Here is a 24925-nt window from a genome sequence, read left to right as displayed (position 1 = left end):
TCAACAGGAGACTTAGCTTTTAGAGAGGAATAAGGCGGCCACCTAAGAGGGCAATAAAAAAAGAAAGAAACACAAACGGCACTAAGAAGACAGCGGTCGTGGAGTCACACCACCTCACGGGGAATCGGACAACGTGGCTTCTATTTCAGCTGCGGCCACCGAGCCACCCTGGCTCCCTGTGCTTCCACAGCAGGGCCGTCACGACTCCAGCCTCATTCAAGTGAATCGCACCTGCTCCCAAAGACTTCTCCCCACGTCCTGACTCCGCACGAACAGCGTCACCACTGTTCCCAGCCTCACCTTGCAGCTCGGACGGAGCACATGCACTCCCGGCCCCCGCGGGGAACACAGGCGACCCCTCCCACCATCTGCAGAGTGCCCGGCCGCCTACATTCCTGAAAGACCGTGGTGACGGTTCTCAGCCATCTCCCGGCCATGACAACAGCCATGTCACCTCCACGACTCTGCGTCTACCCACAGGCTCCCCCAGACAACGCCGGGGCTGCTTCTTTCATTGAGCATAAAGCACCCAGCCCCGCCCGCTGTCACACGCGCCCACCTGACCGCCCTGTCTGTGGTCCCGGCCACTGCCCTGGCTATCCCCATCTATCTTACTACTCCCTGCACCCACGACGGGGCCACAAAGCACCCTGGCAGGGGGGCGGAGAGAGAGGATTTCATGGAGGCCCCAGAGAAACTAGACCACACCCCAGGGACGGGCTCATGGGGGCAGCGCGGTGACACGAAGATTTCCTTGCCAGCTGGTCGCGCACTTGGCCCTCGTCAGGAAAATGCCCGAAGGCCAGAGAGAACGGCTGCCCGGGTGGAGGTTCCCTTACAACATGGCCGGCAGGCACCTCCCGGCGGAGAGCTGACACTCCATGAAGGCTGCGACATCCCGAGCCCGAGAGGGCCGGCTGCCCGCGTTCACGCGCGTCCTGCCCGGCCGCCGGGAAGCCTCGCTCGGTAGTTTCGGTGGGAAGCGGCCTTGCAACGGGACAACAGCGCTGGGATTTTCACACATTCTCCATGCATGCACACTTGGGGCTACAACGTGGCACTGCCTCATCTGCGGCTCCTGGACTGTGGGCGAGTCCTGGGCAGGGTGTGCGGGACCACTGGGAACAGCTCCCGACGAGCCCCGGGGCGCAGGGCTGTGCCACTGTGTTCAAGCTCTGGACACTGTCATCTTAGCCACAAAATGCCGAGCCCGGGCACATCGACCACCTGTGGCACAGGGTCATGCAGCCCGTGACACTCGCACCTGAAGTTCCCGGCCGCCCCGGGAGGCAGGGGCGGGGCAGACAGCGGAGCGCCGTGGGTTGCACAAAGGGAAACTGAGGCAGGCTCTGGCAGCGTGTGGCCCGCGCGAACAGCGTCGGGCTCGGTGTTCCCGCGCCCACGGCGGGCTGGCCCAAGCCCAGGCCGGCTCCCCGCCGGCTCACTTACCTCGCCCGCTGTGTTGGCCAAAGCAATGAGGTCCCGCTTGGGCGACCAGACCAGGAAAATGATCTCCTGCGGCAGCTGCTTCTCTCCCACCACCCGGAAGGATGGGAAACAGGTCGGAAAGCGCAACATGGGGACGGCCCTGCAACGACACCCTGGCTGGAGGCTGGCAAGAGGCCCGGCCACGCAGCCGGACCCCCGGAGCACCTGAGGCTCCCCGGGCGCTGCCAACGCGGGCCCAGCGGAGCCTCTCCCCTCCCTCGGCCGGCCGCGCGCCAGACTCCGGGACGCCCCGCCCCGTCCCGCCGCGCGCACGGGCCACTTCCGGCGCTGCGGTGTCCTCGCGAGAGGAGGCGGGGCGAGAGTGCGCGCGGGGCGGGGCGGGGCCTGAGGGCAGACTGTGGGCGGGGCCGGGGCGGGGCCACAGGTAAGGAGATAGGCGCCCAGGCCGGACCGGACGGAGTTTCGGGCGCTTGAAACCGGGTCGGGCGAGTCTTTGCGGCCGCACGCGGGACTTGTAGTAAGGCGTGTGGGCAGGTTTGCCGGTTTCTTCCATATTTTTTTCAGGAAGTTCGCAGCTGTGGGCTGAGAGCCTCAGATGGGCTGCAAACTTTAGGTCTGGATCGGCGGGGGCCGACTTTGGCAGTCTCTTGTTGCTCAGGAGAATTTTTAAAAACCCTCCTGTCGAGGCAGCAGCCCCGACCAATTAAGAGAGAATTAATGCGGAAGGAGACCCAGGGTTCGGTAAAACTCGAGACTATCCCGGTTTGCCGCCAAGGCGGGGGCGCAGGGCCCCAGCTCTCAGCGCCCTGACGAGGGCAGGTGCTCCTTTGATCCTCGTCCCTTGCAAGGCTCACCACAGTGTCCTAACAAATGAGGGATGAGCGCACTTAGGACTTAGGCCATAGCTGTCTGAGCACTAAGTCAGAAACGCTGCCCGCGACAGACAGGTCTCGGGGGCGCAGGCTCGCGCGCCAGCTTGGCCGACAGCTTGTCAATCCGAATCCATCGACGCTCCCTTACAGAGGAGACACTTAGACATCTTAACCTGGCCAGCGGTTAACAGCTATGATCCCTGGGAATCTTGAATTTAACATCTGTCTTCTGCCTTGCACTTCTGCTTGTTCCAAGGAGAAAGAGAGGGCAGGACCTTCAATTTTCGTTTTTAAAAGATTTTATTGATTTGAGAGGCAGAGTTAAAGAGACACAGAGAGACAGGTCTTCCACCCGCTGGTTCACTGCCCCAAAGGCCGCAACCGCCAGAGCTGAGCCCATAGGAAGCCAGGAGCCCGGGGCTTCCTCTGGGTCTCCCATGCGGGTGCAGTGGTCCAAGCACGTGGGCCATCCTCCACTCCTTTCCCAGGCCGTCAGCAGAGATGCTGGATCGGAAGTGGAGCACCGGGACACGAACCAGCGCCCTTATGGGATGCCAGCGCCACAAGTGGAGGCTTAGCCTACTACACCACAGCGCTGGCCCGAGGACCTTCAATTTTCAACCAGTCTCATCTTCCTGCCCTCTCTCTGGGTCTAACCCCAGAACAGGTAGCAGAGACAGATTCATTCATTCAGCAACAAATACTCAAGTAGCTATTTTGTGCCAGTTCTTACAAATTAATTTGAGGGCCATCTGCTGGTTCACCTCCCAGATGCCTACAATAACCAGGGCTGGGTAGAGCCAAGCCAAAGCTTGGAACCAGAAACTAAATTCAGGTTTCTCATGTTGGTGGCAGGAACCCAATTACTTGGGGCCAGTGCTGTGGCACAGTGGGTTAAGCCACCACCTGGAATGATGACATTCTATATGGCCCCTGGTTGGTGTCCTGGCTGCTCCACTTCCAGTCCAGCTCCCTGCTAATGGGGAAAAGCAGCAGGAAATAAGCCCAAGTGCTTGGGCCCCTGGTACCCACATGGGAGACCTGGAAGAAGCTCTGGGGGAGTGAACCAGTGAGTGGAAGAGCTGTCTGTCTCTTTCAAATGAATAAATAAATCTTAAAAAAAAAAATAAATTACCTGGGCCATCACCTCCCCCTCCCAGGGTGTGCATTAGCAGTAATCTGGAATTAGGTGCTGTTTAATGTTTTGGGGCAGTAATAATGGATAATCTGGATGGTGAAGGGCCAGTAACTAATCACTTTTCATGAACATTACACGTCCATTTTCCTAGAACTTCTAAATACAAGTCTGCATACACATATTCGGTCTTCACAGAAGAGTATGCTTTTCCTAGAAGACACAGGAAGCAGCTCAGGTGTGGTGTTCCAGACTTGGGCAGTAAACAGCAAAGTCTTGTGTGGCTATGGAGCCTCAGGTCTATCACTGTGTGTTGGGTGGGACAGCAATTGTTACTGGAAATGATTCAACACAGCCAAAGGACAAGACCTGTGTTGTTGTTTTTTTTTTAAGTTTTATTTATTTATTTGAAATGCAAATATACAGAGAGAGGAAGAGGGAGGGAGGGAGAGAGAGAATGAGAATCTTCCATTCATTGTTTCAATCCCCAAATGGCTGCAAGGGCTGGAGTTGTGCCAGGCCAAAGCCAGGAGCCAGGAGCTTCTTCTGGGTCTCCCATGTGGTGCAGGGGCCCAAGCACTTGGGCCACCTTCCACTGCTTTCCCAGGCCATCAGCAGAGAGCTGGATCGGAAGTGGAGCAACCAAGACTTGAACCAGCACCCATATAGGACGCCAGTACTGCAGGCTGAGGCTTAACCTTCTACGCCACAACGCGGGCCCCCAGGACAAGATCTATTAACGCAGTGTTTCTAGCCTTTTCTTTTCCCCACTGCTCTCTAAGGTTGTGGCTTTAACCATTCCATTTCTTTGCCTTCCACTTCTGAGGCAAATATTGCTTTGTCCAACTGACTCACTGGAGCTTTTGTTGTGCAGTCAAAAAGTGTCAGTGCTTTCTTGGGGGGGGAGCAGCAAGGGCAGCAGATCCACGTATGGAGAGTGAGAAAGCAGGTAGCGGTGAGCAAGATGTAACAGAAAACGGACCGGATCCAATAACTTCCACACAGTGGTGGTGGTTCGGCACGGACATTAAGATCTGCTTGAGGTCACTGCCTCCCGCTGACCGGCACCCTGGAAACAGCAGGTGAGAGCTCAGGAGATGATGGCACGGGGCCCTGCCACCCACGCAAGACTAGGACTGAGTTCCGGGGCCCTGGCTTTGACCTGGCCCAGCCCTGGCTATTATAGGCATTTGGAGGAAATGGAAGTTCTCATTTTGCTTTTTGAATAAATGAAATTAAAAAAATTTTTTAAAGAAATTCCATGGTTGGTATGCCCTAGCGTTTGGAGGGGAAAAGCAAGAATATCTTTGTACAACCAGCCATTTACTGGCCTGTTTCTTTGATCGCTATTCCTCTTGGCTAGCTCATGCCAATGGCTTCTCTGCAGTAGCATGCGGTTGCATCTTGAAGGGCCAGGCAGCTACCAACAGAGATTTAAGTGACCCCATCACACTGGTTCACTGGTTATTCAGAACCTTAAGTCTTCTCACAAGACTGGAGGCGTAAAGATATCAGTAAGACTAGGTGGGCGGGGGGGCAGATTGCAGAGTTGCTTTTAAAAAGGGATTGCATTTTCCTTTTTTTTTTTTTCTTTTTTAAGATTTACTTATTTATTTATCTGGAAGGCAGAGTGGCACAGGGGAAAACAACACAAGACAGATCCTCCGTCTGCTGGTTCACTCCCCAAATGGCTGCAGCAACCACGTCTGAGCCAGGAACTCCATCCTGGTCTCCCACATGGGTGGCGGAGGCCCAGCTACTTGGACCATCACCTGCTGCTCTCCCAGGTAGATGGGAAGTGGAGCAGCTGGGAATCAAAGTGCACTCTGCTATGGGATGTTGGGGCCCCAGTGCTGGCCCCTGCAGAAACATTTCTGATGTAGAGTAGTAAGAACTGATTAAACTGGGGAATGAAGCAACTCAAAAAACTCAACAACAAAAACAACCAATCCCAACAAACACTGGTGAGGAGGAGAAAGGGGAACTCTTATACACTTGCCATAGGCTCCTGCAATCCTGCTACTAAGTATAGAGCCAAAAGACAAACACATAGTAGCAGATACCTGTTGTGTACCACTGTTTATAGCAGCACTGTTCACAAGAGCCGTCATATGGAGTCAACCAAGGTGTCCATCATCAGATTAATGGATAAACAGAATGTGGTATGTGTGTGTGTATACATGCATACACATACAATGAAATACTATTCAGCTGTAAGAATGAAATTCTTATCATTTGCATCAAAATATCTGCAATTGGACATCATGTTGAATGAAATAAGCTGGACACAGAAAAATACCACATGTTCTCCCTTACATGTAGGCACTAAAAGAAAAAACAAGCAAAACCAACAATGCCTGTATCTGTTTTGCTGAAAATTGTGTTTTGTCAAAGGGCCCTGCACCCCATGGGAGACCAGGAAAAGCACCTGGATCCTGGCTCCTGCCATCGGATCAGCGCGGTGCGCCGGCTGCAGCGGCGGCCATTGGAGGGTGAACCAACGGCAAAGGAAGACCTTTCTCTCTCTGTCTCTCTCTCTCACTGTCCACTCTGCCTTTCAAAAATAAAAAAAAAAAAAAATAAAAAAAAAATTTGTTTTAAATCTTTGTTAAATTGTTAAGAATTGTATGCTACTACAGTTTAATGATCTGTGACTGTTTTAAAATGTGCTGTAAATGAATGAAGTTGAACATCTTATTTGATTGTTTACAGCCCTTAACCATATTCCTGCTGAACTGTGATCTTTACTTTTACTCCCTGAACTCATAACTTAGTGAAGCATTAAGCCTTTTGTCCTCCTGAAGCATGTAGGATGCTCAGGCTGCCCTCTGCCTCTGCAGACAAAGAAACTGGCCCAGGAATGCGGGCGCAGTTTCCTAGAGACCAGCAGCTGTTCCACCTCTGCTCGGCTGCAGCGGTAAGAAGCAACTGCGCCGTTTTGAGAATCGTCCGGCTGTCAGCCAGTGGGGTAAAACTTAGCTCCGAGGGCTCTGCGATCTTGCTCACTCTTCGGTGCTATTTTCCTCAATCTTGCTGAGTTAACATTTATACTAACTCGCCTGAAATCAAACAGTAGAGATCTTATCTCCACTTTATTGCAATGACCGTCTTAGCTGACCCTCCAGTAATTTAACCCATGTCCTAATGTTCCAATTAAAGTCACATCAAATAAGTGAAATTGGATTTGCCTTTGCATTTTGTGGAAGCTTTCCTTAATTTGGCAGCACTGAGTGCATTAGCTCGTTACTCACACAGCAGTTAGGGTGCTGAGGCAGAAAGCAGTCTATTAAATGGCAGTTCCGTTCACTCAGCTGGTATTTATGAGCACCTGGTACCTGGAGAGTGCAGAGATGTGTTCGCCGTGCCGCCTGCCTCCCGTTAACTGAGGGCACGTGAGATGCAACTGCAATCTGACGCTGCAGTGCACAAGGCACAGTTCTGGGAGTCCCAGGGAGCAAACGACGAAGTCCACAGGTCCCTGCCATGCGTAGCTCCTAATCTATAAAGTCATCCCATTGTAACACAAGGTCTGATTTAAGGCTCTCAAAAGAAGGATAAAGTAAAACACACACCCACACCATTTTATTTCACTGGTCAGATGTACTGCTCCACGGGAGAAACCAATGAGGACATCCTGAAGGTGGTGGCAGCAGACTGGGACCTTCTGTAGGCTGTGGATTTATATTTTAAAATTAGTCTGGGGCTGGCACTATGGCGCAGCGGGTTAACGCCTGGCCTGAAGCGCCAGCATCCCATATGGGCGCCAGTTCTAGTCCTGGCTGCTCCAATTCTGATCCAGCTCTCTGCTGTGGCCTGGGAAAGCAGTAGAAGATGGCCCAAGTCCTTGAGCCCCTGCACCTGCATGGAAGAAGCTTCTGGCTCCTGGCTTCGGATTGGCGCAGCTCCGGCTGTTGCGGCTAATTGGGGAGTGAACCAGCGGATGGAAGACCTCTCTCTCTCTCTCTGCCTCTCCTCTCTCTGTGTAACTCTGACTTTCAAATAAATAAATCAATCAATCTTAAAAAAATTAGTCTAACTTCTCCCAGGTGCCTAGTATTAGACTGCTTGGAAGGGGCCAAATATCAACTCAGGTGCTTTTCTTAATATAAGAGCTGAATGACTCTAAGTTTGAAGATTTCCAGATAAGGCTACCAGTCTTCCTTACACAGCACGTTGGAGGTGAGGTCAGCCTTCACGCTGACTCTAACTCCCTCCCCATGCCGTCTATGTCTGCTTTCCTCTTTTCAGGCCTGAGAAGAAACAGGAAAGCATAGATCCTCTCCTCTGGAAAACTCAATTCGTTCATCCAATTTTGATTGAGCCCCTACAAGGGACACCAGAGTGGATAAGATGGGTACTGACCTTAAGAAAGCTGAGTCTTTTGAAGAATTAATCTGTAGTTTTAATCCAAGAGTGACACATGGGTATTCCAGGTGTGGTGCAGAAGGAAAGGGTTCAGAGAAGAGGTACTGGCAAGCGCCTGGGACATGTGGGAGACGTCCCAGGGGAATGCGGGGGGTAGGGCATGAAGGCCCCATAGGGTGTCAATGGATGGCTAGGTGGAGGCCTGGATTCCAAGCAGAACAATGTACAACGGAAAGAATGCAGAAATAAATAAATCTAGCACCAGAATAATATATTTTTTTAATTATATTTTATTTGAAAGAGTTACAGAGAGAGGTAGAGACAGAGAGGGGTCTTCCATCAGCTGGTTCATTCCCCAAATGGCAGCAACAGCCGGAGCTGAGCCGATCCAAAGCCAGGAGCCAGAAGCTTCTTCCGGGTCTCCCACGCAGGTGCAGGGGCCCAAGGACTTGGACCATTTTCTACTGCTTTCTCAGGCCACAGCAGAGAGCTGGATCAGAAGAGGAGCAGCCAGGACTAGAACCGGTGCCCATATGGGATGCTGGCACCGCAGTGGCAGCTTTAACCCGCTGCACCACAGCGCCGGCCCCCAGAATAATGTTTTTAAAAACTCTAAAATCTGAGGTTGGTGCTGTGGTGCAGCATGCTAATGCCCTGGCCTAAAGCGCCGGCATCCCATATGGGCGCCAGTTTGAGACCCAAGGGTATAGTACCCAGATATAATAACACTTTCCACTCAATAATGAAAAGATAACCAATTTTAAAATAAGCAAAAACTGAATAAACATCTCTCCAAAAAGGTAAACAAATGGCCCTTAAAGGAACCAGCATTGTAGTACAGGGGGTAAAGCCCCCGCCTGCAGTGCTGGCATCCCATATGGGTGCCAGTTCAAATCCCGGCTGCTCCACTTCCGATCAGCTTTCTGCTGTGTCCTGAGAAAGCAGTGGAAGATGGCCCAAGTCCTTGGGCTCCTGCACCCACGTGGGAGACCCAGAAGAAGCTCCTGGCTCCTGGCTTCGGATTGGAACAGCTCTGGCAGCTGCGGCCAATTGGGGAGTGAACCATCGGATGGAAGACCTCTCTTTCTCTCTTTTTCTCTTTCTCTCTCTCTGCCTCTCCTCTCTCTGTGTAACTCTGACTTTCAAATAAATAGATAAATATTAAAAAAAAAAAACACTCTAAAATCTGATCATTGAGAGCCTACAATTCTGTTTCATTACATTTTGTTATATGGGCACAAGGCAGAATGAAAGTTAATTATAGTTACTTATTAAACATGTCATTTTAGTGGATGTTTAGCCTAGCAGCTGAGATGCCAGTGTCCGGCACTGGGGTGCCTAGGTCTGAAATTCAGCTCTGGCTCCAAATGCACACACTAGGGTACAGCAGTGATGGCGCAAGTAGTTGGGTTCCTGCCATCCTCGTGGCAGACCCGCAGTGAGTTCCTGCCTCCCACCTTCAGTGAGCCCAGCCCCAGCCACTGAGGGCAACTGGGGAGTAAACTAGTGGATGGAGGAGCATCTCCCCTCTCTCCCCCAAAATAAACAGATTTTTAACAAAAATCTATGATCTATCTTATAATTTATAGGATCTTACAATTAAGGAAATAATAGTGATAATAACCAGTGGCCATCAGGACCCAGTTCTTCAGTGAGGCATGGTCCCTCAGGTATGTGGTCTTCAGAAGAGATTTCAACAGGTTGTCCATGGTATGGTGGATGCCATAAGTTAGGCCACATCCCAGACTCACGACGACTTCCCAAATCTGCCACTCCTATCCTCATGGAATCCATGTGCCAATCCTTGTCACAAAGGAGACAAGAGAAGAATTTTCTAATGCTTTTAAACCCGGTCCTCGACGTCATCTGATACATATCACCACCATAGTCGCCTGGGCCATATCTGATATTCCATAGCATGCATCCAACAGTCTTAACCGGAATTTAAATACCAGATATGGGTTGCAGTATGCACGTGACTGCCGCTAACCCCAAGCTGCAGATGAACTCTAAAGCAGTTGCCTGGGCATAAGACAGAAGCCACTGCCCAAGTCCTTCAATGGCTATTCAGATGTCTGGCAGAGAAAGGTGGAGAGGATCTGCTTGTTTGGAGACTTCACACCATGCCCTTCAGGGCTCTGTTACTGGACCAAGGGATGACTGCTGCTGGGCCACAGGAACACTCTTCCCTACCATAACTCACGGGGGCCAGGGGGCCAGGCGCTGGGGTCTCATCTGCGTTAACCATGAAAACAAACCCGAGGCAGAGCTATCGTTCTCCCCACTGCAGTAATGAAGAAACCTGGTTTCTCCAGAGTGGCTTGGCCAAGGTCATACGTCAGTAGGTGTCAGGACAGGAATGAGAGGTTTAACCAAACTATCCCGTCTTCTACTGACCACTTGGACTGCATTGGCGAAGAAACTGAAATGGGAGTGGGTGTTTGGCACAGTGGTTAAGCTGCCACTTGAGACACCCACATTCCATTTTGGATTGCCTGATTCAAGTTCCAACTTTTGTGCTTCCTCTCCAGCTTCCTGCTAGCACACGCCCTGGGAGTAGCAGATGACGGTTCAGGGACCTGTGTCCTGCCAACCACGTGGGAGACCTGCACTGAGGTCCGCTCTTGACTTCAGCCTGTCCCAGCCCTGGGTGTTTGAGGAGTGAGTGAACCACTGGATAGATCTTTTTCTGTTTCTCTCTGCCTCTCAAATGAAGCGAAAATAAACAGACACTGAAATGATGGAGCAAGTCTAATTCTGAATGTCTCATTCAACATTTAAGTGATTCCACACCATCAAAAATTTCTCAATAAATAAATATTTGATAATAGTTATCATTACAATCTCTATATCTTTATAGAACCTTTGTAAAAATTCTGACATCTTCAGATTCAGTCTAAAAATAATTGTAGACTGTACCTTTCTTTACAGTGTGATTTAAATCACGATTTAACAATCAACATAAAATGTTTGCAAATCTAAATTAACATAAACTATGTTTAATATAAACAAAACTTCAAGGTTATCACTTCCACTTTCTTCTGACATATTCTGCAAAAGAATGCTGTGTGCCCATTTTTCAGATAAAAGAGGCTAAAATAAAGTGATTATGAGAGACTTAACAAAAAGAGCAAGCAGAGGGAGCTGGTAAAGCAGCCAAGGACAGAGCAGCCCCCTCTAGGTCTCCAGACAGGCAGACGAGGGCAGATGCTAACCCAGCAAGTGCCACCAGCCTATTTTCCAGCTCAGAAGGTGTGTACCTTTGCAAGCAACTGGATATAAGTCCAGGGTGGCACTTTCAGAAAATGGCGTCAAAGGTTGGACTATAAATCTTCCTTATTCTCAAGTCACTGGACATTTAAGAGCAAAGATATTGATGGGTTCTCTCCCGCCTTTTCTTTCTCGTTGTAACAGATGTATGATTCATGGACTGTCCTTTAGTGGTCTCCATTTTCATCTTATTACTTTTTCTTTGCTTCTGCTTTCTGACAGCTCTGAAAAACAAGGTGCTAAATTATTTCATAGAATGAACACAGTGAATTATGTAATTATGTTGAAGTTTAATTAACTAGCCTACCAAATAAGAAAATAGAAGGGAAAGAATTCACTGTATTATAAGCATAAATCCTCAGGATCCTATCCATAACAACAAGGAAACAGTCACAGGCCTGACCAAGCAAAATGTCTGAGGAAAGAAATTTCTTTAAAAGATGGCTGCAACGGATTTAGAACGAGCTATTCAGGACAAACACACCACAGAGGTAAACAGCCATGCCAATGAGTTTGGTAGGTTTTGTTTGTTTTTGTTTTAGTCTTTTGTGTACTGCTCAACTCAGCACTTCAATCTCCAAATACCTGAATTACATTTTTAGGAAAGGAACTCACATCTGGCTGTTAGCAGAGGAAGAAAAATGAAACAGCACATCGAAAAAACTGGCAACACTTGAAAGGGCTCATTTTGAAGTCCGACAACTAATTTTCCTTTCCTCAGTAGATCTAAGAGTCCCTAAGAAGTTCACACAGGATGACCACACTTTGTGGTCCCTATTTTCTTGAAGATTAGCTTCAAAATAAACAAGCTGGAACTCACCCTCAAAACACACTGCACCAGACAAAACAGATGCCTGTTTCTGGTGTTCTCTACACTGAGGTGCGGGCAATCTGTGGCTAAGAAAGATTACTGGTCCATTCATTCGCTGTCTCCAAGCTAGCAGAATCATGCCATTTATTCTATAACAAACCAAAGAATGGGCTGGGGCCAACACTACTGGCAAATGTGGAAACTTCTCTGACCCCAGCAATATCACTTGTTAGATTCATCTCTCATAAGCCACAAGCAGCTTCCCAGGAAAAAGCTTATTCTTGATCTTTGCGGGATAAAAACTGGGGAAATAGCTCCATAAATGGTGTACAACCCCCTAACGGGTCAAACTTTTGTTCACTCAATACATGTTTCATGCTAAAAGTACAACAATGGACGGGCATAATCACTGACTTCAAGAAGCCGGGAGACTGAGTGAGACAAGGCAGGTGTCATTGTTCACTTTCAGCTCTCTTTAGAGGAAGAAAGTGAAGCTATGAAATCCTGTGATCAGTGAGGAGTGGCAGAACCAACCGGTTCTAGAACCAGTGCTCTCATTCACCTTGATCTAAAGATTCAACTACAAATTGTTCAGGTATATAAAGTGTTAAGTATATAGCAACTACTCAATACATACTAGCTGTTATTATTAGTTCCACGTGATTATACAGAAATTTGCTTGATAATTTTACATTTTTCCAGACTTAGATTTTATACTGTGGACCGGCATAATTAGCTCAAAATAAGTTATCTTTTAAAAAACTGATTTATTTATTTCAAAGAGTGACACAGAGGGGGAGAGACAGAAAAGGAGAGATCTTCCATCCACTGGCTGACTCCCCAAATGCCCACAACCGCCAGGGCTGGGCCAGAACTAAACATGAGCCAGGAACTCCTGCGGATGACAGAAACCCAAGTACTTGGGCCATGACCTGCTGCCTCCCAGGTGTGTTAGCAGGAAGCTGGATCAGAAACAGAGGTGAGCCTAGACCCCAGGCACTCTGATATGGGATGCAGACACCCCAAGCTGTGGTTTACCTCTCTGTGCCACAAAACCAGCCTAAAGCTATCTTTATACCATGTTGTGCCCATTATAGAAATGTCTTCTTAGGGCCGGTGCTGTGGCATAGCAGTGCCGGCATCCCATATGGGCGCCAGTTTAAGTCCTGGCTGCTCCACTTCTGATCCAGCTCTCTGCTATGGCCTGGAAAAGTAGTAGAAGATGGCTCAAGTCCTTGGGCCCCTGCACCTGTGTGGGAGACCTGGAAGAAGCTCCTGGTTCCTGACTTCGGATCGGTGCAACTCCAGCCATTGCAGCTACTTGGGGAGTGAACCAGCAGATGGAAGACTTCTCTCTCTTGCCTCTGCCTCTCTGTACCTCTGCCTTTCAAATAAATAAATAAATCTTTTTTTTTTTTTTTTTAAAAAGGAATGTCTTTTTATTCCAGCACTTTTTAAAAAGCAGTATAATTTCCTAGGAAGTAGTGACTTAGCACATTTAGCGAAGTATAATTTGGCTGAAAGTCAATGAAGCCGTGGGTGCCTGTATTCAAAATAAAAGCAACTTTCTCTTTGGCTCATCCACTCATGAGCAGGACTAAAAATGAACCAGATCCATTAGGGGATGCAGTAAACGAAAACAGAAGGAAAATATTTGAATATGTTCAGTTGTAAATGAAACACTCCAGACATAAAGTCTTTGAGCTGTGATGAACTGATTAAGTATAAATTAGTTGTTTTTGTTTTGCCTTAAAAGTAAATTGGGGGCAGCCGTTGTGGTAGGGCCAAGGGTAAGCCATCTCTTGGGACAGCTGCATCCCATATGGAGTGTCTGGTTGGAGTCCTGGATACTCTGCATTGGAATCCTGCTCCCTGCTAGAGCAGCTAGGGAGCAGCAGATGATGGCCCAAGTACCTGAGCTCCTGCCACCGACATGGGAGACCCAGATGGAGTTCTCAGCCCCCGGCTTTCGCTTGGCCAAGCCTGAACTGTCATGGGTATCTGAGGAGGTAAGCCACTGCATGGAAGATAGCTGTCTCGCCCCTTCTTTCTCACTCTGCCTTTCAAATAAACAATCTTGAAAAGAAAAACAAAAGGCAAATTGACCTAATATTTGTCCCCTAAATTATGGGATTTATGTAACTGAGAAAATAGCTTTAACCACAAGAGGGCGCCAGCATCATTCTAGTTCACAACTAAAGAAAAAAATAACACTAAGGAAAAACAAATGAATATAAAGGCAGCTGTAAAAAGCATAACATGGAGAGTTTTTATTACCTTCATGCTAAAAAAGACTAAATTATTTCTTAAAAGATATATTGATATATTTATTTGAAAGAGCAAGAGAAAAACAGAAAAATCTTCCATCTGCCAGCTTAATCCCCAAATGCCCACAACAGCCATGGATGGGCCAGGAGCCAGGAGCCAGGAGCCAGAAACTCCATCCAGTTCTCCCATGAGGATGGCAGGGGCTCAAGCAGTCCAGCCACCATCTGCTGCCTCCCAGGCATATGAACAGGAAGCTAGATGTGAAGCAGAGTAGCAGGGACCTGGACCAGACACTCTGATACAGGATGTAGATGTCCCATGCAGCAGCTTAACCCACTGTACCACAACACCTGTCCCTAAAATTTTATTTTGCTAGAAAAAATTAGTTTTGCCTCATCACGTTTATTATATAAAATATTTAAGGCAGTAACTGTTAACAGGAGTTTAGTAGTTTTCTCTGACAAGAAAGTAACACTACTTAAGAATTAGCAGGTCTACCAGTCTTCAAGAGATTTGCTATTGGAATTAAACTTGCTAAAACCTTGAATTGAAAGATGCTAGATGATTTCACACACTGGAAACAACATATAACTACAAAACAGACAATCTGGAGCTACTTAAGAAGCAATGAAGAGTGACCACATTTGGCACATCAGTTAAGACACTGCTTGGGACCCCGCATCCCAGTAGGAATGCCTGGGTTCAAATCTTGGCTCCACTTTCTTTTTTTTTTTTAATTTTTTTTCATTTAATAAATATAAATTTACAAAGTACAACTTTTGAATTGTTGCGCCTTTTTTCCCCATGACCTCCCTCCTACCCACAACCATCCCATCTCCCACTCTCTCTCCCACCCCATTCTTCATCAAGATTCACTTTCAATTATCTTTATTACAGAAGATCAACTTAGTATATACTAAGCAAAGATTTCAACAGACTGCACCCACACAGACACACAAAGTATAGAGTACTGTTCGATTAGTAGTTTTACCGTTAATTCTCATAGTACAACACACTAAGGACAGAGATCCTACAGGGAGAGGAGGTGCACAGTGACTCCTGTTGTTGATTTAACAATTGACACTCTTATTTATGATGTCAGTAATCACTCGAGGCTCTTGTCATGAGCTGCCAAGGATATGGAAGCCTCTTGAGTTCACCAACTCTGATCTTATTTAGAGAAGGCCATAGTCAAAGTGGAAGTTCTCTCCTCCCTTCAGAGAAAGGTACCTCCTTCTTTGATGGCCCGTTCTTTCCACTGGGATCTCATTCATCGAGATCTTTCATTCAGGTCATTTTTGCCACAGTGTCTTGGCTTTCCATGCCTGTAATATTCTCATGGGCTTTTTAGCCAGATCTGAATGCCTTAAGGGTTGATTGTGAGGCCAGAGTGCTGTTTAGGGCATTTGCCATTCTATGAGTCTGCTGTGTATCCTGCTTCCCCCGTAGGATCATTCTCTCCCTTCTAATTCTATCCTTCATTATTTGCAGACACTGGTCTTATTTGTGTAATCTCTTTGACACTTAACCTATCTTTTTGATCAATTATGTACTTAAACTGATCACTTTAACAAGTGAGATGGCATTGGTACATGCCTCCTTGATGGGACTGAATTGGAATCCCCTGGCACATTTCTAGCTCTACCATTGGAGGTAAGTCTGAGTGAGCATGTGCCGAGCTGTATATCTCCTCCCTCTCTTATTCCCACTCTTATATTTAACAGAGATCACTTTTCAATTAATTTTAAACACCTAAGAATAATTGTGTATTAATTAAAGAGTTCAACCAATGTATTAAGTAGAACAAAAAAAATACTAAAAGGAATAAAATAGTAAGTTGTTCACTGACAGTCAGGACAGGGCTGATGGGGTCATTGTTTCGCAGTGTCCGTTTCACTTCGATTGGTTCCACTTTGAGTCTCAGTGTCCTGCTGAAACACCCTGGATGCAGCAGTGCTGGCTCAAATACTCGGGTTCCTGACACAGACCGAGTTCCAGGATTCTGGCTTCAGCCTGAATTGAATGCATCTACATCCCAGCCCTGCCTATGGGGGGCATTTGAGGAGCAAACCAACAGACTGGAGATCTCTGTCTTTTTCTGTGCTCTCTGCTTTTCAAATAAAATGGAAATAAGTAAAAATGTAAAAAATATAGCAATGAAATATAGCAAATGATATAAAAAATATAGCAATGAAAGGACCACAATTATTACTAAAATGCAAATTTGGTGGCCACAAATCTTAAGCTCCTAGAATTAAAGGCTGAATGTGTTACTAACGCCTGGCTCTGCTCAGAATTACACTGTAAATAGCATGATACCCACAATCCAGTGAGCTTATTAGGTTGCATTCTTTTTTTTTTTTTTTTTTGACAGGCAGCAGAGTGGACAGTGAAAGAGAGAGAGAGACAGAGAGAAAGGTCTTCCTTTGCCGTTGGTTCACCCTCCAATGGCTGCTGCGGCCGGCGCACTGCGGCCGGCGCACTGCGCTGATCCGAAGGCAGGAGCCAGGAGCTTCTCCTGGTCTCCCATGGGGTGCAGGGCCCAAGCACTTGGGCCATCCTCCACTGCACTCCCTGGCCACAGCAGAGAGCTGGACTGGAAGAGGGGCAACCGGGACAGAATCTGGTGCCCTGACCGGGACTAGAACCCTGTGTGCCGGCGCCGCTAGGCGGAGGATTAGCCTGTTGAGCCGCGGTGCCGGCTAGGTTGCATTCTGTTTTTGAAGGAATCTAAGGAAAAACATCAGATTCTTCACTAAGCCTGTTTAATTATACTTCTACAATGGATTACTTCATGGAAATAGAATCAATTTATAAGACAGGCAGTTTAAAAAGCAGGCAAAATTCAAGCGGCTAGACCTTTAGGGAAAAAAATACTTTCAGTGACCAAAAAATATAATAAGCAAGTGGAAAATATTCTCATATAATCATAATGCATTACTTCATCACATGAAACTCATCAGATGCTCCTTATAACACTCCATGTTTTTCCATCCCAAGTCATATGATACTCTAAATGTTTTATCCTACTATAATCTGTCATGTAATGTTATCGTTGGCTACTTAGTAATATGTAACTAAAAACAAGATAATCTCTATCATCTCTTAGTTTTTTGTTGTTGTTGTTGTTTTTTAAGAGTCATTTGGGGCCGGTGCTGTGGCACAGGAGGTTAATCCTCTGCCTGCGGCGCTGGCATCACCAGCATCACATGTGGGCGCCGGTTCTAATCCCGGCTGCTCCTCTTCCAATCCAGATCTCTGCTGTGGCCTGGGAAAGCAGTAGAAGATGGCCCACGTCCTTGGGCCCCTGCACCCACATGGGAGACCAGGAAGAGGCACCTGGCTCCTGGCTTCAGATCGGCACAGCTCTGGCCGTTGCAGCCATTGGGGAGTGGACCCACAGATGGAAGACCTCTCTCGGTCTGTCCCTCTTACTGTCTGTAACTCTACCTCTCAAATAAATAAAATCTTTAAAAAAAAAAGTCATTCAAATTAGCCCAGATGAATTAGCAATAATTTTTGTATGCCACTGTTATTGGTAGAACGTTGGTCTGGGTTATAATCAATACCAAATATTGATGGGAACAGTGAAGATAATCACATGGAAAAATAGTAATAAAAATGTTACATATATATGTATTGAGATATCTAATTTTTGGGGGTAAAACCTGATTTCAAGAAGTGAGTTCACTGAACAGCGTGCCTGCTGTGGAGGTGCCATCCAGTCCCACAGGCCCTCTCCAAACCTGGCTGCCCTCCTGGGCCACAGCTGCTCCGTCCCACCACGCCTGACTTGAATGCCACGCCCTGCAGCACAGCCTCAACTGCCAACCTTCAAACTGCAATTTCACATGAGCCAGAGATACAGGGTTAACCACTGTCTGCCTCATAGTTGGGTCATTTTCATTTCAAATCTATAAAACTGCAAACCCTTCTCTAGGCAAACCCCACGTCACCACATTTATAGTCATTCATTGAGCACTTCTGAACCCTCTGAATTCTGCATTCTTTTGTGGATTGCACCACATAAAGCACACAGGGAAACTTTTTCTAGTAAATGCAAGAGAGACACTAACTTGTTAGCCCTCCTAGATGCAGGGATGTTAGGACAGTTACTGCGCTTGTGACCTAGTTCACCACAAATAAAGCAGCCGTCTTTGGGGCCCTCACAGGAATGATCCGGGACAGTGCAGTGGTTGCAGGTGCTGCAGTGGATCCAGGCTAGAAAATACAAAGCAAGTTTCAGAAGAAGTTCAGTTAATCAGAGTGTTTCACTTCACTAACATGGAAGGCAGGATGCAGGAGTCCTGCCTACTTCAAACATTACAGCCGGTTAGCTTAGCGCGTCTGACTTTGGCTACAGAGACCTAGGTGAAGAACTGCAGTGCCACCTAACCCGGCTAACTTACTCCTGTTACACGGCAACAAATCCAGCCCTTCCCCAAAGCATCCTGAGCTGACAGCCACGTCACAGGGGAGGCTGGCTATTAAATTCAGTCAACCCGGCGCCACACTGACACAGGTGAGCAGCCATCAATCCTGATGAAAGACAGACGTGTGTCTGGGTAAAACTCAAAAATCATTTAGTGCCTGTCTCCACAGTAGTCACATTTGCTTTTAGAAATACATATACTTAATTAAATAACTCCACATGTGCTCCTAGGATCCCGGTCTCAAAACTTACAAGGCTTCACACACTTTTTGCAGAGAAAGCAATGGTTCCATTTCCTGCCATCCTACAAAAACAATTTTTAAATTACATTTAATTTGTTATTAAAAATCAAGTCCCACAATTAAAAATTAAAATGTCTTATTAAAACCCGTGTAAATTATTCATTCCTTATTTCTTCCTTTCTCGGGCTTCACAATTAAATACTTTGATTTTAATTTATGCATTTCTCTACTCAGCTCAAATGCCTCCTTGATGGGCCTCAATTTCCTTAACTGTAAAACCAGGAGATTTATCTAAATGATCTTGAAAATCCACTCAGTTCAGGCAATCCAATCTGTGCAAAGAAGGGCTCAAATGAAAATTTCAGGAGAATTAATGATTCATAATTTCATGTGTCTATACTGCTTAATCCTTAATGAAATTCATATTTGAGAATTTTATGTAATTTAGGAAGATAAATTACAGGTTACTGATTGAATACTTTTCAGGTGGTGAAATAAAATACACCTAGAAAAGCACATAAAACATCCATGTCCAATTTAATGAGTATTATAAAGCAAACACTTCATAATGAAACCCACCAGGTCAAGAAGTAAAAGAGCAACGGTCCCTGGCAACTGCCCACACGCTCCTTCCCGACCCCGCTCTGCTTTCTGTGACAGTCACTTCCTTGGTCTTGTTTATTTTTCCACCCATGCATGCATCTCTAAGTAATAAAGCTTTGTTTTGTACAATTTTAAAAAAGCTGGGCACACTATTTTAAAATGCTTAAAGGAACTGAAAATATTACAGGACTTCAAAAAGTTCATGGAAAAGTCAAATTAACAAACATTTGTTTTGATGCCAAAAAATGTCAAAATCCATGCATAATTTTTCCTTAATATGCATTTTTGTGAACTTTTTGAAGATCCCTTATATATATATATAATCAGATGGGTTACCATGGTTAAAAACATATATAAACTAGTAATAAAGTTATATAATTATGAAAAATGTGCTTTCTAGTATTTATATAAACATAGCCTTTTCTTTGGAGAATGATTTGTGCTTAATGGCCAAAGTTAAAGTTCACATTCTTTCTTTCCAGATTTAGTTAAACTAAGAAACCTGGGGCAGCTTAACGCCCTCCTGGGGATGCCTGTGTCCCATCCTGGAGTGCCAGGGTGCTTCTGCTCCTGCTCCCTCCTAATGGGCACCCTGGGAGGCAGCAGATGTCCGCTCAAGGACTTGGGTCCCTGCCATCCAAGGGGAGATGTGGATGGAGTTCTGGGCTCCTGGCTTCAGCCTGGCCCAGCCCTGGTTGTTGTCATTTGGGAAATGAAATCAGCAGATGGAAGATTACTCAGTTTCTCTCTTTCTCTGGCTCCTTGCCTTTCATATAAAAGGAAAATAAATATTTTTTAAAAGGGCAACTTAAAGGTCATCCTACCTTCCTAGAAATAGGAGGGTTATTCACAGTTGCCCAAACCTGGAAGCCATCAAGATGTCCCTTAGTGGGTGAACAGGTGACAAACTGTGGTACACAGACAGGGGAAAGTTGTCTAACACCAACAAGAAATGAGCCATGGAGGAACCGTAAATGCCTATTACTACTAAGTGAAAGAAGTCTATCTGAAAAGGCCATGTACTGTGTGATCCCAACCACACCACATTCTGGAAACGGCACCTATGGAGACAGCAAGAGCAGCAGTTGTGAGAAGTTGCAGGGCGGGGAGGATAGGTGGGTGGGGCAGATTCTCAGTGAGCACCCCAGGGAAAGCCCTCTGTGAGACACAGTGGCGGGTCCCGGTCATCACACATCTGCCCTAGTCCATGGGACCCACAACAGCAACAGGAAACCCTGATGTAAACAACAGACTCTGGGGCTTAACGGGGCCATGCTGGCTCATTAACTGTAACGAAAGGTCCTCTGATTGGAGATGTAGATAATGTGGGAGACTACCTGTGTGCATGGGCCAAAGAGTTGGAAATTTCTGTAGCTTCTGTTCAAATTTTGCTGTGGTTCTAAAATGGCTCTGAAACAATAAAGTCTATTAAGAAAAAGCGATGTCTAGATAAATACAAGAAACAGCAAGGATGTGTCTTGCAGTCCTTCCACATCTGTAAAAAGCCAGCAGCCAGCTGTAACCACCTAAGAAGACTACTGTGAGGATTAAATGAGTTAATCCCCATAAAGCTCTTCGGATAGAGCCTGGCACATAAAAAGTAAATGGTATATTTATTAATTACTATTTCATCAGAATGGCGATGGTATCTAACAGTTCAAAGCCTTATTTAAAATTTCATAATTCTGCCTTCACCATACATATGAATTTAGAACTCATTTAGTGCCTTCTTTGAGAAAGAATTTTAGCTGTCATATAGTACCATACAAAGATGAATTCAAATTGATGATGATGAAGGCAAGTAAGTATACTTCTTAAATATTTATTTATTTGAAAGGCAGTTACATAGAAAGAGAGAGAGTTCTTTCATCTGCTGGTTCATTTCCCAAATGGCTGCAACGGCAGGTGCTGGGCCACGTGAAGCCAGGAGCCTGGAACTCCATCCAGGTCTCCCCTATGGGTGCCAGGGACCCAACCATGGGGGCCATCTTCCACTACTTTCTCAGGGGCATTAGCAGATGGCTGGATCAGAAGTTGAGTAGCCAGGACGCAAATTGGCACCCATATTGGTATCACAGGTGGCAGATTAACCTGCTACGCCCACAGTGCTAGCCTCAGTAAGTGTACTTTTAAAAGCCTGTTGTAATCTATAATTAAAAATAAACTACAGTATTGTACTGAAATGTGAGTAATAAATAATATATATTAATGCAAATTGTAATGTCAAAATAGCAATTAAAACTTTAGTGAAACTAGTAAACTAAATTAAAGCTAAAAATAAAACATATTTAAATAAAAACGCATTCTGTAAAAAAAAAATCATACCTTGGATGAGCAAGAATTACAGTGTTCACAGTGCTGATTCTCTGTAGAAACATAACGTTGACACAGAGGGCAAAACCTAAAGACAAAAGAAATGGAAATCAGCTACATATATTTATTGAGATTCATACAGTAAAAGTTTACAAGGCAATGGTTACAAAAATTGGCCATAATCAGTACCCAATTCAATATGCAATTATGAACTAAATTTAATGGGAGAACGGTATGATTCGACATGGCAAACATTTCACTCTGAGACATACTGCTCAGGAATTTACTGTCAGTGATCCTATTAAGTCCCACTGTGAGCTTACCTGTACCCCTCCTCCGTGGGAAGGATTATTTTGCTGGGTGGGATGTTTGTGAAAATACGAACAGGAGACTGTTTTCGACCTGTCTTTCCATGTTTATAGAGCGCATGATTGTCATAGTCTACCTACAAAGTTTAAAATTAAAGCAAAAAGAAAATTTACTCCAATGAGTCAACATCATTACGATTCTTTAACCAACTGATGCCAAGATACAAGTTAAACGCAAGTATTTAATAAGAAATTCTTAAGGGCCAGTGTTGTGGCCTAGTGAATAAAGCCGCCACCTGTGGGAGACCCAGAAGAAGCTCCTGGCCCCTGGTTTCAGTCTGGCCCAGCAATACTTGTGACCACTTGGGGAGTGAACCAGCAGATGGAAGATTTCTGTCTTTGTCTCTTTCTCTGTGTCTTTCAAATAAATAAAAATAAATCTTTTAAAAAGCCAGAGTTTACTTATTAATCAACAGACTCAGAAAGGCTTTTATGGCATTTACATAAAAGGTAAATAAAATTTGTCATGACAATTTAAGAATTTAGTTTTTTGTGTTAAAAGCGCTTCTGGCTGGGAAGATGTGTGCCAGCTTGGCGGAGGTCTCGTATTTCTGTGTGTGAGGCTCACTGGGCCTCAGCCATGGGCTCCCCACTGTCTCAGCACCGTCCTCTCACATTCTGCAGAGCACAGGTCTGGGGGCCAGACGGGCTCAACCACTGGCTGGGTGACCTCAGGCGAGTTTACACTCCCTAAAGAAAGGGTCCCTGACACTGAATGCTCAAGTTGCTGGGAAGCCTACAATGAGCTCAAGTACAAGTACATAAAACACTGAGTTCAGGGCTTGGCATAAAGTAGGAGATGGAGATGAGGGGAGAAGTTCATCACAACGGCTGTTTATCGCTAGTGAGCATTTCAATCATTTACCTCTCCCCTCAAGATCCCTAATTCAACCTTCAGTTTTAGCAGATGGTCTTGAAAGTAAACAACTCCTTCAACCTATTATCCACACATTCTCAGTTTGGCTTCTAGCCTGCAGTGAATCCACCTGGCCACTACATCCATCTTTCTTTATATCAGTCATTCTCCAGGTATGGCATCTGGATCAGCAACATCGGCATCACCCAGAATCTTGTTATAAAAGCAAATTCTCACCCCACCTTGGATGTAGTGAATTGGAAACTTAGGTAGTGGGACCCAGCGATCTGTATTTTACATGGCATGCTGAAGTTTGAGAACCACTACTTTAGATAACCCACAAAGATACACGAGGGGCAGGCACTGCAGCACAGTGGTTAAGCCACAGTGTGGGAGTGCTAGTTCAAGTCCCAGTTACTCTGCTTCCAATCCAGTTTCCTGCTAATGTGCACCTTGGGAGGCAGCCGGTGATAGTTCAACTGCTTGTACCTTCGCCACGCACATGGAGACCAGATGGAGTTCTAGGCTCCTGGCTTCAGCCTGGCCCAGCCATGGCTGTTATGGGCATGTGGGGAATGAACCAGTGGAAATAAGATACATTTCTCTCTCTCTCGTTCTGCGTTTCAAGTAGATGAAAATAAATATATAAAAATAAATATAAAAAAAGAAGACATGTGACTTTTATGATACCAACTCAGGCAGATCCCAGCTTTCCAGTAAGTGTTAATGAACTGTTTATTTTTTTTTAATATTTTTTATTCATTTATTTGAAAGTCAGAGTTACACAGAGAGAGGAGTGGCAGAGAGAGAGAGAGAGAGAGAGAGAGAGAGAGAGAGAGGTCTTCCATCGCTGGTTCACTCCTCAGTTGGCTGCAACAGCCAGAGCTGCGCTGATCCGAAGCCAGAAGCTTCTTCCAGGTCTCTCATGTGGGTGCAGGGGCCCAAGCGCTTGGGTCATCTTCCACTGCTTTCCAAGGACATTGCAGGAAACTGGATAGGAAGTGGGGCAGCCAGGACTGAAACCAGGGCCCATATGGGATGCCAGCATCGCAGGCAGCACTACTCCACGATGCTGGCCCAGCTCTTTAGATCCTAAGTGGGAATACACTTAGCAGCTACAGCACAACCGGCTTCTGAGTCAGCCATTTAATAATCAAATCACAAAAAGGTTAGGGAATTGATGACAAGGAAAAGAGACGCCTTTAGTGGCAGATTCCTAGGCGCTCTCTATGGCGTTGTGTAGTTTAACCCCAACGGCTAGGCCTGCAGGTGGACAGATAAGCTTCAGCAGTGGAAAAAACAGTGCAGGATGAGAATACCCAAGGACAGGGTGAACAGCTCCCCAGGTGTCAGCATGTGAGACCACAGCCCCTGTTAACTGTGCAGAAGGAGGCTGGGGCTCACAGCCAGCATGCACGGGAAAGCAGTAGCTAACAAGGGCAGCAGGGGTCAGTCTCAGCCCGAGTCCTGCATTCTCACTACAGTTTTAAGAGAGACCTTAATAAAACTAGTTCACTTCTACCGCAACGGAAATGAGTAAGATTTACACTTGAACAAACTGGGGTGTGTGTGTGTGTGTGTGTGTGTGTGCTGCTTATTCAGAAAATAGAAGGGTGGGAGGAGCTGACAGCTGAAAGGGTGTCACAGGAACAGGAATTAGACTTCTGCTGTCTAATTACCTTAGAGAACAGAACTAGGACCAATAGTTAAAAGCTGATGGGGAGCATATTTTATCTCAATATGAGAAAATCTGCTAACGATTACAGCCATTAAGTAAAGCTGAGTGTTCAAGTGAGCCGGGGCGACTGCTCAGCGGACCCCGGGTGAGCTGGCCTCCACATTCCTCGCCAGCTTGCCGAATTCTAAAAGTAGGCTCCCTACTAGAGGTGAAGACACAAACACACGGTTCACTTCAAAATCATCTTAAAACTGCACTGTAAG

At 46.2% G+C, this 24925-nt stretch overlaps 2 protein-coding genes across 8 annotated transcripts in view; both read right to left on the bottom strand.

The window, feature by feature from the left end:
- The window catches only part of ANAPC4 (anaphase promoting complex subunit 4), a 43237-nt gene extending 41471 nt beyond the window's left edge, over positions 1-1766 (bottom strand). Inside the window, exon 1 of the mRNA XM_008274744.4 lies at positions 1450-1766. Coding sequence (XP_008272966.1) covers positions 1450-1578 — 129 coding nt within the window. The 5' untranslated portion in view covers positions 1579-1766. The remainder of the gene's footprint in view (positions 1-1449) is intronic.
- Positions 1767-8901: 7135 nt separating this feature from the next.
- The window catches only part of ZCCHC4 (zinc finger CCHC-type containing 4), a 59950-nt gene continuing 43926 nt past the window's right edge, over positions 8902-24925 (bottom strand). For 2 of the 7 annotated variants that reach the window (XM_017350564.3, XM_051842243.2), the window contains 6 exons: positions 22084-22205; positions 21773-21848; positions 20272-20508; positions 18855-18906; positions 18247-18391; positions 10560-11315 (listed from right to left, as the gene is read on the bottom strand). In XM_017350564.3, the coding sequence (XP_017206053.2) occupies positions 11180-11315; positions 18247-18391; positions 18855-18906; positions 20272-20508; positions 21773-21848; positions 22084-22205 (768 nt within the window). In that variant the 3' untranslated portion in view covers positions 10560-11179. Of the gene's footprint in view, positions 9625-10559; positions 11316-18246; positions 18392-18854; positions 18907-20271; positions 20509-20547; positions 20858-21772; positions 21849-22083; positions 22206-24925 lie in introns of those variants that run through there. The other 5 variants (XR_001795666.3, XR_011386205.1, XM_002709261.5 and 2 more) reach the window with 5 other exon arrangements.

The sequence above is a fragment of the Oryctolagus cuniculus genome, chromosome 2, assembly GCF_964237555.1.
Source record: "Oryctolagus cuniculus chromosome 2, mOryCun1.1, whole genome shotgun sequence".
Classification (NCBI taxonomy): Eukaryota; Metazoa; Chordata; class Mammalia; order Lagomorpha; family Leporidae; genus Oryctolagus; species Oryctolagus cuniculus.
The sequence above is the reverse complement of the archived record's forward strand: the minus strand, read 5'-3'. Positions and strand labels throughout refer to the sequence as shown.